The 19744-nt window shown below is 40.8% G+C and overlaps 2 protein-coding genes across 4 annotated transcripts; both read right to left on the reverse strand.

Moving 5' to 3' along the window:
- Nucleotides 1-939: 939 nt before the first annotated feature.
- On the reverse strand, nt 940-5140 carry LOC311055296 (uncharacterized protein). The gene is made up of 4 exons (XM_084071428.1): nt 4729-5140; nt 3748-3816; nt 3083-3354; nt 940-2730 (listed from the first exon to the last, which is right to left on the reverse strand). The coding sequence occupies exons 1-4, from the start codon at nt 4934-4936 to the stop codon at nt 1834-1836; spliced, it is 1446 nt and encodes a 481-aa protein (XP_083927554.1). The 5' UTR covers nt 4937-5140; the 3' UTR covers nt 940-1833.
- A 1242-nt stretch (nt 5141-6382) lies between these two features.
- On the reverse strand, nt 6383-19573 carry LOC311056157 (uncharacterized protein). 3 transcript variants are annotated; one of them, XM_084072580.1, is made up of 16 exons: nt 19246-19573; nt 15150-15321; nt 14788-15027; nt 13915-14034; nt 13466-13599; nt 13309-13353; nt 13140-13179; nt 12560-12649; nt 12234-12365; nt 11295-11437; nt 11041-11109; nt 10111-10250; nt 9748-9856; nt 8987-9061; nt 8423-8566; nt 6383-8244 (listed from the first exon to the last, which is right to left on the reverse strand). In XM_084072580.1, exons 1-16 carry the CDS (start codon nt 19387-19389, stop codon nt 8146-8148), a joined length of 1896 nt encoding a protein of 631 aa, XP_083928706.1. In that variant the 5' UTR covers nt 19390-19573; the 3' UTR covers nt 6383-8145. The 3 variants fall into 3 exon arrangements, with proteins under 3 accessions (XP_083928706.1, XP_083928705.1, XP_083928707.1); XM_084072579.1 differs by having other exon boundaries at nt 13140-13182; XM_084072581.1 differs by having other exon boundaries at nt 13140-13182; nt 14788-14915; nt 15146-15321.
- Between the last annotated feature and the right edge of the window lie 171 nt (nt 19574-19744).

Raw genomic sequence — 19744 nt, forward strand, 5'->3', positions numbered from 1 at the left:
CACAATCATAATCAGTGGAAACCCTTGATCCACAGCCTGAGGGCCCAAAATCACCGTCAGACCTCCAGCTTATAAATGTGCACACCTCTGATTAAAGTTAGGAGCCCTTGCATTAAAGTAGTTGCGACACTGCATTCCTTTATATCCTGTCATGCCCTTTATCATTATCTACACTAATCACTCATCATGTACATACAGGTGTATGATGTTTTTGACTCTGACCTTTCTTTTTTCCATTGTTCCACATATCATACATCACAACTATGCAAGGTCTAAGACTTTCTCATCATGATATCACCGTAATGGAAAGAAACCACAACTATCGAAGCTACATATAGGCCTACCAATCAAAAAACGTTTTTTTGGATTGGTAAGTAACACTGTCCTCTGAAAAGCCCGCAATCTCTACAATAACCATATGACACGCACCCACTCACCTCTTCACCTGCAGTAAATGGCTCTTTGCTCATGTAATGTGCGATTGAAGCACTGTACTGATAAGACGCAATTATTGAAATCCCAAATACGGAATAGACTTCCATCATGTCACATTGAATGCATGGCTTAGCCTCCTGGCAGTCTTAAGGTTTTCTTCAGAATAATAGGTAACCTCTTTAACCCTGGCATCCCCATTTTGAGCATGTCATTATAGGCCAAGTAAATAAATAAATAATTAGAAACATTTCTGAAATGTTTTGAAAATACCAGATCTACAATCTCTCAATATGTCATGTCACATTACATGTCATGTAATGTGTTGTGAGCTTGTAGATTGGCTTTCAAAACAATGGCTTATATTTCTTTGTGGCTCAGTGGTTAATGTAGATATACTATCATTTTAAAATGTGTAACACATTAGCATAGACAATATGGCACATTAGGAGTTCATTATGTATTTCTGGTAGAATAAATAGTAGGCCTATGTTTGTTACTGTACAAGCCTGTGTTCGCACAAAGAGCATGACTTTCCTTGGGATTTTAACGTTTAAATAGCAGATTAGTTAAGGATATCTTACTTCTTAAATACATACATAGTGGTCTCCATAACTGAAACAATGACAAAATTATATTATGTTATAAAGAAAAAAGATTTGTATGCAAACGTAGTAGTGCAGTGCTTAATAACTTTGTTACCAATAACAACAATTGTAGAACATAAAACATTTGATTTGATCTCAACAATATATGTGTGGAAGGATGAACTTTGTGTGTGCTGGTGCCCCCTTGTGGCACAGCAGAGTAACATAATATTAGTGGGTGGCAGTGTAATATTTTATGTCAATGTCGGCCTAAAAGACATTGAACAGATGTTCCCATACTGTTGGTAAGAGACAGCTGTTTTTGTGACAGATTTCTTTTAATCAACTTTGTTGAATGTAATTTCAAGTATGATGTGTACAACGTTTTACAATATGTTATGGGTTATAACAGAGTGAGATCAACTTTGTTAAAACAAATGTAATGTACTTGCTTTATGTATATGCAAGGTCACAATGTGTACAAAGTTTTATAATAATATAACCAACCGGTCAGGCAGTCATGCAGAAGAGTGGAAACTTTCAGAACACTGGGCACTTCAGAGAATTTGATGTGAATTTTAAAATCAACCAAAATAAAAGAGCACAAATATCTGAGCCACTGGCCAGCTGAACACTCACTCCTAGAGTGATGATATAATTCAGAAATGACAGCATCCGAAATAGGGGAGCCAATGGTCCATATTTACAACAGTGGCCATTTTGCTCTTACTCCATTACTCTGGTAAGAGAAAAACGTCATGTGAATATGATGAATGGCTGAGGGGAGGGGTAAAGGATGCCACTGTGTGTTACATCACTTCCGCTCTGCCAGTCTCTGTAGCAAAGCAATGACTGTGTCTTGTTTGGAGGATAGCAGCTCCAGGGCAGAGGCTATCCTGCTGAGTGACTCTGCCATGCGCACCTCCCTCCGCTCGCGCCTCCTCTCTCGTGCATCAGCCCTTCGGCCAGCCACCTGCTCCAGGTAGGCCTGCTCCTCCTGCCTCCTCAGCACCTCCTGCAGTAGGGAGGTGCTGCCTAGCTCCTCGGCGTCCATCTGAGTCTGTCCGTCTGATATGTCATAGGAGGAGGTTGGAAATGGGGAGTGAGAGGAGAATGTCGAAGGCAAGGAGGAGAGGCCATGGATATTATGATTGTTGAGCTGTGATGGCTGCGGAGCCCGCACCTCATGCCTGCCCCTCCTGCCTGCGGTGCCTGGGCGGAGAAGTGGAGCTTTAAGTCTGCCACCGCTGCAGATTTTAACACGGGGATGCACGTTGTTGGTCAATTCAAAGGAAGGGGAAGGAGACGGAGGAAGCGTTTCTAAGGGATATGGTGAAGAAACGAGTGATGGAGAGAGGGCGGCCGGCTGTATACTAGTAGTGATGATGTCACCATTCAGGAGGATGAGGGGCTTGAGTTCTGGAACCGTTGTCTCCAGGGCAACAGATGTTACAGGCACAGTGCAGGAGGCGGTGCTACTGATTTCGTTGTTGATCTGAGCACCGGTGGCAACATGGGTCATTGATTTGATGACAGCGGGTGTGGTGAAGTCACCATAAGGGTGGATGATAGGGGCGGGCTCTGACACATGTGGTTTTGCAGCGATCTTCATCAGAGGAACAGACCCTGTAGAGATGCCGTTGCTCGTTTTACTTTTGTTGCTGTTCATAACCTGAGCACCAACAGTGTCACAGAGTGTAGCATCCATCAGCTAGAGAGAGAAACATAAAAAAGAGATCAGGGAGGAATTGATTTTTTGCAGAAAAGACACGTTATCTTAAACTCTAGGCCATGATATAACTGAAAAAGATTGCACAGATATCAAAGGTGTCCAATGGAATAATTCTAGCACTGTGCAGGTTAGTTTTAGCATTTAGCATACAGACATGGATACATCTGATACAGATTTCAATTTCATAACCACACTGATCACAGTTTCTTATTTATTGTATCCATAACGCTGACAAAAATATGTGTACGTCTATTTTCATAATTATTATATTTTTCCTAGCAATGGGGAAATATTGTGTATTGGAAAATTGTTCTCTGAGTTTAGCACCTACATCAAAGAACTCCCATGACGTCTTAGCATGTCCCGTCTCACGGCTGCGGTCCTTCACCCTCTTGTAGGTGACAATGAGATTGTTCCATTTGCGGCGGATCTTTTCAACAGGAAGTACGTGTCCTTTGGCCGCCATCTCCTCCTGGACGCTCTGGAAGAGCTGTGAGCGTTCCCTTGTCTCGTACAGCCCCCAGCGGCGTCCTACGGCCTCGATCAGATACATCACAGCCTTAGAACAGAAGTCTGAGCTGGGGGCGAAGGTCTTCTCTGAGGCTACAGGGCCAACAGGGGTTTCATAGATATTACAAAATCAAATTAAAAACTGTGAAAAGTAGCTTTTATGATGTTCACTCTGTAAATGTATTTTGTAACATAATTTACTTTTATTTGAAAATAAAATATATTACAATATAGTTCAATAAGCTTATAACACCCCCGGCCTACAGTCACATGATTATTATTATTATTATACTGTAGTAGAGTTACTCTACTACTAGAGTAGCCAACACACACACACACACACACACACACACACACACACACACACACACACACACACACACACACACACACACACACACACACACACACACACACACACACACACACACACACACACACACACACACACAATTTTAAGCCAATTCCTCTGACTTTGACACTGACCTGGAGCTGACTTCGTGTAGGTTTTTTCATCACCTAAGGCAGGGAAGAACCTCTCTGTGCTCACAGGATCTATTGGTGAGAGAGAGTGACCAATGTAAACAATTGAGACCAGTAAGCCTAATAGATTTATAGCAGTGACCTAAATATGATGATATTGATGAAATAACATCAACCACCAGCTAGTGAGGGCTCAGTATATGAGATGATGATTTGCAATCAATATCTATCAATTTGTCAAAACAAGAGCAGACTCTTTCGGGCCAACATGTTTTATAGCCTAATTATGAGACCAAAACCAAATGACCAAACTAGCACCCTTTTCTGTTTGCTCTTTTCTGGCTTGCTTGTCTTAACTTAAACAAGCACAGGAGAAGCAATACATACCGTAGCATTTGCAACATAATGCCAATCATATTATACTATACCAATGAAATGTTTGTTTAGTAGTTATTAAAATAGTTCTAGTGGTGTAAAGTAACTAAGTAAATTTACTCAAGTACTGTACTTAAGTACAATTTTGAGTTTTTTTTTTTACTGGAGTATCTCCAATTTTCAGTTATTTTTCTTCTACTCCACTACATCTCAAAGGCAAATGTTGTACTTTTACTCCGCTACGACTATTTAAACATTTTAGTTACTGGTTACTTTGCAGAACTACATTATTATATTATAAAACATACATTAACAACTTTAGCCCAATTTTATGCATAGGCTGTTTGAAATTAGCCAATCTACAAGCTCACGACGCCTTGAGAGCTTGTGAATCTGCTATTTTCAAACATTTTAGTACTTTTGCTTTTGGTACTTAAACTATATTATGATGCCAATACTTTTGTATTTTTACTCAATTAACATTTTGAACACAGGCCTTTTACTTGTAACAGAGTATTTCTATATTATGCTATTGCTACTTTTACTTAAGTAAAATATCTGAGTACTTCTTCCACCACTGGTAGTTATTCAAATAGATGGCCAACTCACACAGTAGTATGGTGCTGGTCGTGGCTGCTGGCTGTGTGTCAGCCAGAGTGCAGGCTTCTCCTCCAGTGTATGCAGCACTACTCTCCTCACAAGGCGCAGGCGCAGACGACTCCTGGCTGCAGCCCAACACGAACGCAGTTGCATTCTCGTCGACCGTTTCGATTTTCACATGCATCAAAGCAGCGTCGCTCTGAATATTTTGGTCCATATTTTTTGTTTTGTTTACTTATTTATTGTCAGTCAATGCATTGAGGTAAAAGTTTTATCTCACTCTGAGAGCTCTGGTTATTAATTGTTCTCTTTGGAAAAAAAATGAAGAACACTATAACTGATTAAACCAATCGTCAATTCTCTTCAGCACCATACTTGTTGTTGTAATTAGATCGTCTGTCTGTCTGTGCAGCTGGCCGCGGATTGTCATATTTCATGCAATGACCGTCAGGCAGAGGCAGGGAAATGGCTGCGTCTCTGCCGTGCAGCCGTGCAGCCAGGGCTGCATGCGCACACGCCGCTGCGCAACTCTCCGTGAGCATGACGTCATTTGACAAGTGCTGAGCATAGGTATAATATGGTGCTGAGACAGTTTCAAACTGGATAATTTATGTAGGCCTAATAATGCGTTGGAAATGAATGTGTTATTGTTGTGTTTTATGTGAGGTTTCTTTCTTCTTTTGTTGAGGGGGCCAGGGGTCCAACACAATGCCCAATGCCCCCAAATTGTTTTAGTGCCAAACCAAAACAGATAGGTCACCCAAAGGCACTACATAAAACGTTCAGAGTCATCTATCTAACTTGATCATTTTGCTTTGTGAAATACTTCACAGATATTGAATAAATAGTTGTGTAGTTGACAAGTCAATCTGTCGTCAGGCTTATGGTTCATTTTATTCCATAAAAGGCTAAACATTAGCCTACAGCAACTCAAAAAAGCAATATCAATAAAAACTGAAAAATCTATGTAAATGTTAAATCTGCAGTAGTGTAGTCATATAATGTCAAATTAAATTCAGGTAATACAGTGCCCCAGAGGGGATCAGATTTGAGTTAAAATATATAAACTCAAAGAGAATGTAGTTCAGATCTCACATGCCAAAGAGAATATAAATGACATAGTTCAGTTCACATGCACATAATCAAGGGACTTTTAAGTGGATGGGGAAAAATAATTACATTGATGCATTATACTGTGCAATAGGTGTACATTTACTCACTTTCTTAAACCTCATCTTTCACTGCTGCATATTCACCTGTTTCCTAGGCTGTGTGTTTTCCACTTCCTGTCGATTTCATTGGATATCATTGGTCATCTGACCAGTTTCATTGGATTTCATTGGATCAAATCGACAGGAAGTGGAAAACATACAGCCTAGGGAACAGGTGAATAGACCAATTATATGTTTACCAACATTGATACTGGATGCACACACAGGTGATTGGTGCGCTGGTTTCAACACACCCCAACCCCCTCTTGTGTGTTGGTAATGAGGCGCGTCCTAGCGAGACCGGACAGAATGGGTTTCATGCGCGCATACTGGTTCTTATCAGTGTGACGTCGTCTGTTAAGGGATCTATATGTTTCACTCATATACTCTTACTGACTAGACATGTTTATACAGGAACATCAACATGCTCTGACACTATTTGTGCTGTAGGATTGATTGATTGAATATATTTTATTTACAATTTTAGAAGTACAGCAGCAGTACAACAGGTTAAAAACAGCAAATGGATCAGACACAAAAAGCCAAAGGCTTGTTTGTTTTCATTCTACACTCAAAGAAACAAAACAGACAACAGTGCAACAGACAACAGTACAAAATACAAAATAAACAGTTTAAAACAAGTCATGATAGACAGGTAGAAAATTGCTGTACTATGTATTAAAAAACAAAACCATATGTATAAATGTAAACATATTTGGCCAATAGATACATGCTTATTCAAATAAAAAACGTTAAAACGTTTACACTGCTTAGTTTAAAAACAGATTCTCTAAATTGTACAGAATTAGAACTGATTTTGGTAACATATTTATTTTTTCTCCACAAAACTGAACATTTTGTAAATTATCTCTTCATAATTTCCCCTGAAGAGCAACACAAGAACATTGATAAACATGTCCATAATGTTAGTTAACTGATAATAGGGTTGGGCGGTATGCACATTTTTCAAACCGTTATTAAAAAGTGTCCAAACTTTACCACCGTACATAGATTGACTTTCACTATTTAAAAACAAATGTGGCGAGACATGGCTGTTTCACTGAAATGCAGTCAGAGGCTGCTACACAGTCTACCACCAGAAGGTGGCTGCATTTGTCTGTGAGAATGTCAAATGCCACTTTTAATAGACCCCATTATAACTTATAATAAACAGCAATATTAAACAAGAGATGTTTAGCCTACAGTTATTATTGCCACAACGCAGTTAGGAACAAAAATGCAAGGAAGAGTTGTAAAGTGAGGAATGAAAAAAATGGGGAAATTACTTTTGAAAATAACCTATAATATGCCCTGGATAGACCAGGAATAAATGTAGCTATACAGACCTTCACCAGCAGGTTTATCATGATTAGCTATTATTAGTTAATTAGGATCTCTTTTAGCTGAAGCCAAATCATCATGCCAACTACTTTTCCTGTGGTCCGACAGAGAAATCACACATTTTACAATGAACATAGTTACATAACATAAATGCTGTGTTTGAGCGCTATGGACATTATAATCAAAGCGTCCCTCCGCTAATAAAATGCTTTCCGTGGACACAGCTTATAAATCAAAGTCCTTTATAACTTTAACGCTGGGCCACAGGTCTGTCTGTGCTGCTGGATAAAGTAGGATATAATCTTTGAAGGGCCCTCGCCGCTTAGGTTGCGCAGGAGTAAAGTACCTATGGGTCAGAATCCTCCACAGTGCATCCGGTTTGGCAAAGCATCTATACAAACACAATTGGCCCATGATCGAGGAAGGTGGGGAGGATGATTTTTGTCAATGCAAATACTATGGGCTGCATGGGGAGTTTCCTGTCAGCAGGAAATGTTGAACAGGAGGAGCGGGGCAAAGGGCAAAGGCACTACGTCCTCCTGGTGGACTCTCTTCATGGGCAGGTGAGGTAGTAGAGCCGTGGTAACACAGAAATGTGGGGAGGAAATTGGCATACTGACTAAATTGTGAGAAAAAAAGGTCTAGAAAATAATACTATACCTACATCCAGTATGGATGTAGTGAGCTAAGACATAAGAAAGTGCAAGGTTGGCTTGTAGATGATTTATAATCTACCTTATAATTACATTCATCATGACCTGATGAAGGCACAACTGTGAACTTTGTTCATCCAAGACAAGTTAGATAACAAATGTTTAAAGCACGTGTCTCCTCAGTTTGGTTACTGGGTACAGCTCCCATGAAGCCAGCCTGGTCACTGAGCGTTGTCCTGTTGGATGCGGAATACTTTCGTAAACTCACTTTCAAATAACTCGTTCAGACTGTTGCCTAAATTCCGGAACTCTGCATTATCCTGAAAAAACATAAAACAACTAATGTCACATAATACCTGCAGACATTTTTTAAATCATGATCATTCATCAGGTGAAAAAACTCTCATTGAAGCATTGCTGGAGTTAGAAGAGTGAAGGATAATGTCATTAACTATTAACCAACACATGAGTTGATGTTAGCATGGTGCTATCTCTTACCCTGTTGAATGTGGCACAGTTGGTGAAGATGAGCATGACATCAGACACAAACTGACGAACAGTCTGGTAGCAGTTCTGCTGGAGTTTCTCAGCTACCTTGTCCAGCCACATAGGAAACTTGACCACAGTTTTGTAGTCTCTCACCTGGTGGTGACAGGAAGAGACAGGTGATGCTCTCATTTGGAAGTCAGCACACTGTTCTGTCATTGTTATCCCCACTAGCGTTAGGAAGGATGAAAGTGTCAGTCGGTCCAACACTTTGGTCCCAAAAATAAATGGTCATCCTTCAGTGACTACACAATAGCCCCCGGGTCGGGGGGGCAGTCTACATTAAAAGACAGAGAAAAGGTGACCATTTAAAAATGACGATTATGACTATGGAAATGTCTCCTTACAGTCATCTATTTCCATCAGCAGGAAAATGTACTTCTTTGTCAGCCCCTATATATTCACAGAGGAAGCCCATGTAACATAAGTTTATTTACCTATAATGGCTCGTCACCCCGTCCACCCCAAATTAATAAATAATAAAACTAAGTTTCCCTATGAGAAGGAGACACTTACATGGATAGTTGGATCTGTAGCGAAGCTTTTATCCCTGTCTTCCCTGTACAGAGTGAGGAGCAGATACTGACATTCCTGCAAGAGTGACAACAGAGTTATGGGTAAGTGAATGGGCAGATAGTGTCTATGAAGGATGGAACGATGGAACGTTTTCGGTAGACTAATTGGGGTAACACAGACAGAGAGGAGGCATTGTAAAGCACATAAGATAGATCATACACAGACAGAAATACTATACAATGTTGTTGATAGGGCAGGCAGACAGATAGTCATACATGACATGGTTGATAGGCAGATAGAAAGATCAGACGGGCGGTGTTGGGGTGGCTCAGGAAAAGTTCCTGCCCAGTGGCCACCACCACAGAGACTATTTATTTGAATACTCCAGGCAGGGAGGGTGATCTCTGTTGCTACACTCGCGCCTCGTACAGGTTGGTTAAGGCACCTGTTCAGCAGGGAGAAGAACTAGATTGGATAGTGTGTTCCTCCCCATGCGTTACGCCCTCCCAGAGTTTTCCCAGACCAAACCGTAGGGGATGGCAGTAGCAGGGACTATACAAATAAAACAGTTGACATCATGTGTATTGGAGGAGACACATGCTCATCAACACCTTCCCACATAAGCAACTGTGGGGGTTAGCAGTGACAGGGATTACACTTGTGGGGAAAATTGAGAATTGGCGTGAATGAAATAATGACTAAATTGTGGAAAATATTGAAAAGTTCAGACAGAGGCAGAGACAGAGACAGAATATACTCACCAGCATATAACTGGATATTTGACTTGACAGGACTGTTTTATGAGTGGTTTGGTCACGATATTCATACAGATTCCACACACAGAACGTACAACACCACTCACTACCATCCCTGAAAAAACAGACACACTCAAAGTTGGTCAAAGAAGAAGAAAATACACCACTATATGGTCACACATGCTCAATCTCAGCCACATTCCAATTCCTTTTTTGACATGTCAAGATATGAGCTTGTAGACTGTGGCTATTTTTGTAATATACGTAATAAAATATGATGATATGCCCAATATAGGGACACCAGGTTCAAAGTGCTTAATTAATTGAGAGTGACATTGTGCTATAACTAATTTCCTTCTCGCTGCTCACCTCAACATCTCATCCACCACGTTAGGAAGGTGACATCTCTGGTGGAAAGTGCGAATACAGCCATCGCACTCCACCCTCTCCTCCTTTTCATGTGTATCACTCCTGCAGATGAAGCACTCATCATCATTCTCCTGATCTTCCTGCCAGGGCACAGAAGAGGGGTATAACATTAACGATGCGTTCATCTGAGCTGCCCACTGCATTTCTACTCTAGAATCATTCAATCATTCAATCAAAAGGATGATACTGAAAACTCATTAAAAGAAAATCAAAATCTAGGCAGCTAACGGTCACAATGTTTTGAAAACATTTGGACCCCACACATACACACACCTTGTTGTGTCCAGTAGAAACAACGCAAGTTTTTTAAAATAGGATAAGGGACTACTTGACCACTGTCTGCTTGTGTCCTGGCATTTGAACATCATAAATCTGTTCTGGTTTTTGGATTTTATGTTTTATAATTCATGATTTTGTGTTATTTTTATGTGAAACTTTGTGTGCTGTTGTTTTGGCCAGGACTCCCTTGCCAAAGAGATTTGGGACTATTCCTGGTAAAATAAAGGTTACATAAATGTTTTAAAAAAAAGCTCTGTCTGTGTTCAACTCAACCTGCTCCCACAGCTCTCACCACCTAGTGAACTATGCTCCAATGCTTATTATAGTTTTTCAGTGAGCATTTGTTTCTTCTTCCTGGCATTAGACCACAGTCCAAGCAGTTCTTTCTCCGACATTAGATCAGTATCATTGTTGATTGGTTCACGACATGGATTGGCCCATCTCATTCATTTGTTGTAAAAATGCATTTTCAGCAACATCCAGCTCACATGACACATGTTATTATAAATCGTATTGTGTGCAAATCGAACATACTGGAAACATGACATCTCTTCTGATGCAGCTAAATTCACAACAATACAAACAACTTACCAGGTCCTTGGCATCTGGTCTGCACAGACTGCATTTACACAGCACTGAGTGGATACGCAAGCCATTTGTCTGAAACAAACAGATGAAAAATGACGTTCCATCCTGACTTCACGTCTCTATCTTAATTTATCCCTACCTCTGTCTCTCTAAAACACGCGCACGCACTCACACACTCACGCACTCACACACACACACACACACACACACACACACACGTAAGAACACTTACAAGAAAAACCCATTCACAAACACACCTCTCCAATTAGGACACTGAGTGGTTTCCCCTCCCATTGGATCTCTTTCTTCCAGGGAGCGTCTAGCTGCTCCAGTGCCTCGCGCACAAACTCCACTGGACTATACCAGCGCTCCTCTGTACGGATACTCTTCCCACATGTCCCTGATAGGGGACAATGGGAGCAGGGTGGACATGTCAATGAGCTTATTGTTCATCATCAGTAATTCATTAGCATTGACTATAGACGTTACAGTCTGAGCGGGAGTAAAGTGCTGCACTTGCTGAAGATTTGGGGGATTAAATTTACCACATGATTAGTACTACCACATGTATTGTATGTCATAATGTACAATACATGCATATATGCATAAATATAACATAACATATGCACCCACACCCAACATTAGAGAGTGCAGTACCCCATCTACTCATCACCAGCTTTTTATTATCACAACTACTGTATCATGTTTGCTGAGCACAAAGCTCTCTTTTTCAACAGGTTCACTATCGTACAGTTAAGGGCCGTCCACCATAAGAATGATAAGATAACTATACGGATAATAATGTGAGCTTCCACACTGATGAACAATAACGTTCTGTTTATGTTGAACGTGAGTGATGTGTTGAATGTGATACTGTATGTTGAACGTTGACATCAGTGTTTCTATCGTTTATGATGTGAAAGTGATCACAATGATATTGTTCACCATTGTCATCATTATAGATGTGGTGCGACCTTCTTTTAAAATGACAGTTATCATTATATTTATAGTTATCGTTCTTTGTGTGGACAATTCTTCAACTTCACTTTAACACCTGTGAGCCTCCCAGCACAACCACAGTCAATCAACTCCAATGGAGGAGTTGATTATAATACATTATATTATATATTATGATTATATTTTCTTCACAGTACAATAGCTCTCTCCCTCACACACACAAACAAACAAACACACACCTGATGCAAATCGATGTTTGTATAATGTGCCAGTTATGGCTCCACATGAAACATTGAAGACTCTCTTGTCCCCAGTGTCATGGCTGCAACCTGGTTCCTCATCACTGCTACTTTGCTCTTTGTCTCCTTCACCTGCAGGCAGACAGATTTACTGTTTAGGAGAACAAAACTTCACTACAACATTTATCATTGCAGGTGGCCCGGGAGAGTAATAAGACCTATAAAAACATGTAGGAGGTTGTTGTTTTTTTCCTTCTCTTTAATGACATTATGATCATTAATATTATTATTAACAGCAGCAACAGTGGCAGTCTGCAATGCAGTACCTGGATCTGTTAGACATGCTTGGTCCTCTTTCTCCTCATCATCTTCATCTCCCTCCTCCTCAGGTCCACTGTCTGACACTGAACTTGACACTGAAATAGTAGAGATACGTAGTCCATCTTACATCAAGCTAATATAACATGCAACCATCCTACATTACGCAGTAAAATCCTCAGTATAACCTCACTGCTATGATAACAAAATCATAGCAGAGATAGCTGCAAGTTGCATTTCTGGAGCAGGAGTAGAGTGTAACACTGCTGTATGCATCTGTAAAATAGTACAGATGTAATGCTAATCCCCTACCAGCTTCTCTCCTGCAAACACAGCCCATTGTGTTCATTGGAGTAAGCTGTAGGCACCGCAGAGAAATCAAACTCCAGTCTATGAAGAATTTTTAAACCAATAAAATACTTTGTATACATGTAATATTTTGTTATACTTTGTTATATAATATAAGATATACTTTAATGACCGACACCCACACCCTTCTCCTTATTCTCAACACAGTAATCATAGTATGCCTCACCAAATAAATGATAGTGTACAATAATGTACTCATCAGGTAAAGACTTAACAAACCTGTGTCTGAATCTTCCAATTGATTGCGAGGAAACAGTGACTTCTTGGGCAAGCAATGGAAAGAAAGAAAGGGTTAACATAACGCAAAACAGGGATACAATACAGATAAAATGTGTTTGCAAATAATATAATAATAATAATATATTATCAGCATAATATTTTCGAATACCTTTGTTCTCGCTCTTTTGTAGCCTGGACATGTCAGGTGTCCATCCTGACACGAAAACAAAAAAATGTTTTGTGAGGAGTTACGTTAAAATGGCTGAGGTGAGAATTATGACTATCATTTGTATTTAACATATAATACAATTCTGTTCATTCCAAACCTGTAGGAGTTTGCTCAAGGAGGTGTCCTGGCATCGGATGCTAAACTTCCAGTTCCTGTAGGCCTTCTTCCCAGCAAACTCCTCAAACCCAGAGGGAGTAAACCACTGGTGCTGCACCACAATGCACTTCTCGCCTAAGTTTAAACATATTAAAAAAACAGGTACAATAGAATATTGTAACTAATTTCTATTAGGCGGTCGTAACCAGGTAAAATCTGCTATTTACGTCAAATGTGAGATTGCATCAGATCTTAGTTTTCTGAAAGTCCTGTATATGGATGGTACTCGTCACATCAAACAATCACGATTGCTCATCCTCTTATCTTTGTTGAATTTGAGAACGTGTCAGACCTTGGGTTTCTGAACGTCTAGTATTGTTAAGTGTATAGAAGGAAACAGTCATAATATGAATGAATATTTGATATCAAATATTCAACACCATTGCTTACCTTTAGCCAGCTTGGCTCTATTCAGCGTCCCCTCTTTGTCCCCACAGGAGACTGGGATCTGGACCTTATAGAGGGCCCAAGTCCAGATGTCCTTCTTATCTCCCTTCTTCAGAGGTGAACCTGGACAATGAACGCAAGAGGGGTTTACATGTTCTTGCCCTGGACCCAGGCTTACACTTGATATTAAAGGGGTATTTCACTTTAAAACACTTCTGGGGTTATTTTAACATCTACTGGGAAGGACCACCAGAAATAAGGATGTGTGTTTTCAATGAGTCTAACATGGTTAAAATTGAGTTTAAGTTACAATGGGTTTATATTGGAAGGGGGCGTGTCTGATAAAATGAACATTACATATCTAAATATTTAATCAAGCAACTTAAAAATTGTCCAGGGTGCACACAGATGTTAAAGTGACTCCAAAAGTGTTTTAAGGTGAAATCATTCAAGTTTAGGTTCCTTTTAGTAGAATCACACAGACCCAGACAGTGACACTATTTTGAGTGTACAGTAGATAAAAAATGTGTTGTTGGTTGTTTACAATTGTGGGTGGTATAACCAGCTTCTATGTAAGACCAGTAACACATGGTGCAAAGATTCTACATTCAAGTTTACAAATACACAAGCATTTTAACTTATGTTATGTTTTCTTCCTGGCTGATACTTTTGGAATGTGTAATACTACAGTACATCAACCTATAATGGTATCATAGCAGTGAGTGGGTTAAGGTGTAGTAACAGTAATACAGTACATCATCCTATAATGGTATCATAGCAGTGAGTGTGTTATAGTGTAATAATACAGTACATCATCCTATAATGGTATCATAGCAGTGCGTGTGTTATAGTGTAATGGGCAAGGAGTGTATTTACTATAGGTTGGCTTCTTCTTCTTCCTCTGTCCTGGGGTGGATGACGCAGATGTTCCTGGCTGTTCCTCCTCACCAGGTATACTTCCAGTTCTCTGCATCTTCCTCTGCTTTTTCCCTGGTTTCCTTTCACTCCCCTCCTCCTCCTCCTCGTCCTCCTCCTCTTCCTCCTTTCCACCTTCCGGAGCCTCTTTCTTCTCTTCTTTTTCCACCTTCTCCGGTAGTTTGCGAAACTGGAAGGAGCCTGTAGAGATGTACAGATGAGATGATGATAAGTATGAAGCAAATAACATCATGTAGTACTATCATTATTATCATCATCATCAGTTTTTTATAATCATCATTATAAATAGAGACTGAACTGACCATCCATGAGGCTGTTGCGTAGCATTAGTAGTTTCGGGTAGTGGCTGAGGATGCTATCCTTAAATACACATTCCCAGAACAGTCGAATGTGCCGTGGTCCCTGTCGCTCCAGCCAGTCCAGTTCGGCATAGAGGCCAGTTTTCATGTTATCTCTCTTCCTAAGAATCAGCTTCTGCACACACAATACAGGAGAGTAGTATTGTATAAAATAATTTATGATACATCACTAATAATATATATCGGTAAAAAAAAAAAAAAAAACATAACCCAGATTTAAATGTAGTTTATAACAACATTTTTACACCAGAGTTCAGACAGTTACAGTATGTAGCCAATCTTATATCTAAATAACAGAGGACATGATACTATGGTTTGGTTAGTATTTGGACAAAAACAACATGGACAGAGGTATGCCCTGGCACCATCAGTAGAGCCATGGACTGTAATGGTCAGTGTTGCCATGTCTGCTTCTTATAAGCGACTTTGGGCTTGTTTTTCTGTAAAGCTGCTTGTAAATTATTGGTAGTTGCATGTTGTGGGTTTTTGGGCTTGTTTGTAAAATGTAGTTGCTTATTTGGGCTTGTTTCCTAATGTTGTTAAAACCAGTTAGTTCTCCAACATTTTCATGCCAAGGACCCCCAAATTAATATGCATTTGTCCACGGACCCCCCATCTAAAAATATTTGTGCAAGGGATCCCCGAACCAGATTTGTGTAAAGCTTGTTATAAATCACAATAAAACATTTGATTCGGTGTCAAAATCTATATGAAAACTGCAACCAAAAAATTGTGTATTTATTAAATATAGCAATGATATAAATATTCAAATAGTTTTGGACACAGAATCAAATGTTTTATGGTCAAGATTCACCAGGAGCATGGATGGCTTGGTTCCAGACTTTATATATTTATACTTATATATATTTATAATTTATATAAATATTTTTCGTAAATCTCTATGCGGAAAATTGATGGGTTTTCTATCTGTGGCACCACAAAATGGCCGCCACTGCTATGTCGCTTCTTTTCATAGACCTGGCTGCTTATTTCTCTCACACAATCTGGCAACAGTGGTAATGGTCTGTACAAGTTCTACAACTGATCCACACACACATACCCTGCACAAAGTGCACATTATTGTCCTAGTAATCGTATGCGCAGGCGCCGCGGAATTTGTTTTATTATTATTTTGTGATAGATAGCCCCGTTTGGAACCCCTCCCTCTCCACTAGCAGGTTCCGATCGGAACTTTTGTTTCGAGTAAATCATTTGAAGCTCCGTTCCGTGAGCAGAAATTGGACTTCCGGTTTTCGAGCTAGCAGAAATAAGGTTTCCGGTTGCCTTCAAAATAAGATCGTACATTTTTTATGTTTTTTAAAAGACACAAATCTAATTTAAAAATACATTTATGATGTATGCCTTTTAAATGGCTCATACTAAAACACTTCTAAGTGGCAAGTTTAAAAAAAAAAGACACAATTGTATTTTTAAAAAAAAATTATGATGTACAGTATGTCTTTTTAAATGGCTTATACTAGATCACTTCTAACTGCCAGGTTGTTCCAGTTTGAAATTGGCTATTGACCCCCATGAAATGTTTTGCACTTTAACTGGATATTGATTTGTGTGTGTTACATATATGTATTGTTTTTGTATTGTTTGTCCATTGTTGTAATAATGATGACTCTAGGCCAGGTCACTCTTGGAAAATGATGATGATATAATATTGTTTATTGCAGAAGCAAATAAACAATGATAAAAGAGACCACAAAATATGCTACAAATAATAATAGTAGATAGTGCAGGTGAGATAAAAAAAAAGAAGAATTTGGGTTTATAAAGTTGATCTCACCTATTTAAAAACTAAAATACAATACAAATACAAATGTAATCAGAAAAAAATAATTAAAAATGTATATTATTTAACAACATATATACAACATGGAAACACAGCATAAAAAAAGATAGAGGACAGAAATATTAGTACATTTGTAGTATATGTGTGTGTGTGTGTGTGTGTGTGTGTGTGTGTGTGTGTGTGTGTGTGTGTGTGCGCGCGCGCGTTCGTGCGTGCATGTGTGTGTGTACTTCTCCATAACTGAGCGCCCCTAAACTTGATAGAAAATGGATACAGACCAGTACAGAATGTTGGTGAACATTTGAGAGATAATTTGTAAAAAAAGGAAAGTGGCAGGACGCCCAGTGCGGCCTGAGGTAAGAAAAGTGCCATTTTCAGACAATACTGGACACTGGACAGGAGACGGCTGTTGGCGCCAGCACTTTTGACATACGCACACGTTCAGGGAGACCCCCTCTACAACGCCACACTCTCCGCTAAGTGGGAGAGGTGCATTTTCCGTCCAGTGCATAGACTTCACAAATTGGGCGCTGGACACGAGACAGCTATTTGCGGGGGCACGTGTGACATACGCACGCGTTCAGGGAGACCCCCTCTACAACGCCACACTCAGGGGTCAGAAAACAGCCATTTTCAGTTTTTGTTTTCTGACCCCTGACCTCACTGGACGGCCCGCCACTTTTCCAAATACACCTGTCTGGCTTAGCGGAGAGTGTGGCGTTGTAGAGGGGGTCTCCCTGAACGCGTGCGTATGTCACACGTGCCCCCGCAAATAGCTGTCTCGTGTCCAGTGCCCAATTTGTGAAGTCTATGCACTGAAAAAGGCCCTTTTCTGACCCCTGACCTCACTGGACGGCCCGCCACTTTTCCAAATACACCTGTCTGGCTTAGCGGAGAGTGTGGCGTTGTAGAGGGGGTCTCCCTGAACGCGTGCGTATGTCACACGTGCCCCCGCAAATAGCTGTCTCGTGTCCAGCGCCCAATTTGTGAAGTCTATGCACTGAAAATGGACCGTTTTCTGACCCCTGACCTCACTGGACGGCCCGCCACTTTTCCAAATACACCTGTCTGGCTTAGCGGAGAGTGTGGCGTTGTAGAGGGGGTCTCCCTGAACGTGTGCGTATGTCACACGTGCCCCCGCAAATAGCTGTCTCGTGTCCAGCGCCCAATTTGTGAAGTCTATGCACTGAAAATGGACCGTTTTCTGACACCTGACCTCACTGGACAGCCCGCCACTTTTGCAAATACACCTGTCTGGCTTAGCGGAGAGTGTGGCGTTGTAGAGGGGGTCTCCCTGAACGCGTGCGTATGTCACACGTGCCCCCGCAAATAGCTGTCTCGTGTCCAGCGCCCAATTTGTGAAGTCTATGCACTGAAAAAGGCCCTTTTCTGACCCCTGACCTCACTGGACGGCCCGCCACTTTTCCAAATACACCTGTCTGGCTTAGCGGAGAGTGTGGCGTTGTAGAGGGGGTCTCCCTGAACGCGTGCGTATGTCACACGTGCCCCCGCAAATAGCTGTCTCGTGTCCAGCGCCCAATTTGTGAAGTCTATGCACTGAAAATGGACCGTTTTCTGACCCCTGACCTCACTGGACGGCCCGCCACTTTTCCAAATACACCTGTCTGGCTTAGCGGAGAGTGTGGCGTTGTAGAGGGGGTCTCCCTGAACGTGTGCGTATGTCACACGTGCCCCCGCAAATAGCTGTCTCGTGTCCAGCGCCCAATTTGTGAAGTCTATGCACTGAAAATGGACCGTTTTCTGACACCTGACCTCACTGGACAGCCCGCCACTTTTGCAAATACACCTGTCTGGCTTAGCGGAGAGTGTGGCGTTGTAGAGGGGGTCTCCCTGAACGCGTGCGTATGTCACACGTGCCCACGCAAATAGCTGTCTCGTGTCCAGCGCCCAATTTGTGAAGTCTATGCACTCCAGTGAACAGCATTTATCCATTTAGATACATTTTTAATGTTATTAAAACAGTTAAAAACTTGTTTTATTACAAATATACATAATATGTGTTTTCTAGCTTCGTTTAAATGCTTAATTTATAGTTTTAATGTGCAAATGAACCGTTTTTCAATGGTTTTCAATGGTTTCTTTTTACTCTAGAGGGTACTCTTATTCTGAAGAGATCGTCAACCGGAAGTCTTATTTCTGCTCCGTTATTTCTGCTCACGGAACACAGCTATCATTAGCTGAGACGGAAGCTGACGCATGAAGGATTCAACATCTCACCTTGTATTTGTCTTCTCGTATGAGGTTGTGATCCCTGAGCTGCGTGATGAATGTGTGTGGTTTCTCCATGATAGAGATCTCTGTCTTGTTGCGGTGGAAGAATTCCTGGAGTTGTTCCTCCTCGAGAAAATCCAACGGGTCCATTTGGAACAGCGGTAGCCTACTTTCTGTTGTTTACAATTACAATATTAAGCTTTAGTTTTGTTACAACAGCCTGCACGAATAATAGGCGACGAATATAAATACGGATTCCGCAATCCAAAACATAAATCACATGTTTTCGAAGGTTTTGATCCCGCCTGCACTCAAATGTACTTTCACTTCCCACTTCTCCTTCCGTTTGGTGACGTTTCGAAAGTGGATTGGATTCTCCACCCACTATCACTGTTTGCTTGCCGACAAGAACAGATCAGAGTTTTAGCCCTGGTCCAGGTCGTTAGTGAGTTCGATCTAACGCTCTGCCAGGCGCGCTGCTATTCTCATAGACCGAAAATTCCAC

Source organism: Gymnoscopelus microlampas (assembly GCF_963454915.1).
Source record: "Gymnoscopelus microlampas genome assembly, chromosome: 11".
In the NCBI taxonomy this organism is placed as follows: domain Eukaryota; kingdom Metazoa; phylum Chordata; class Actinopteri; order Myctophiformes; family Myctophidae; genus Gymnoscopelus; species Gymnoscopelus microlampas.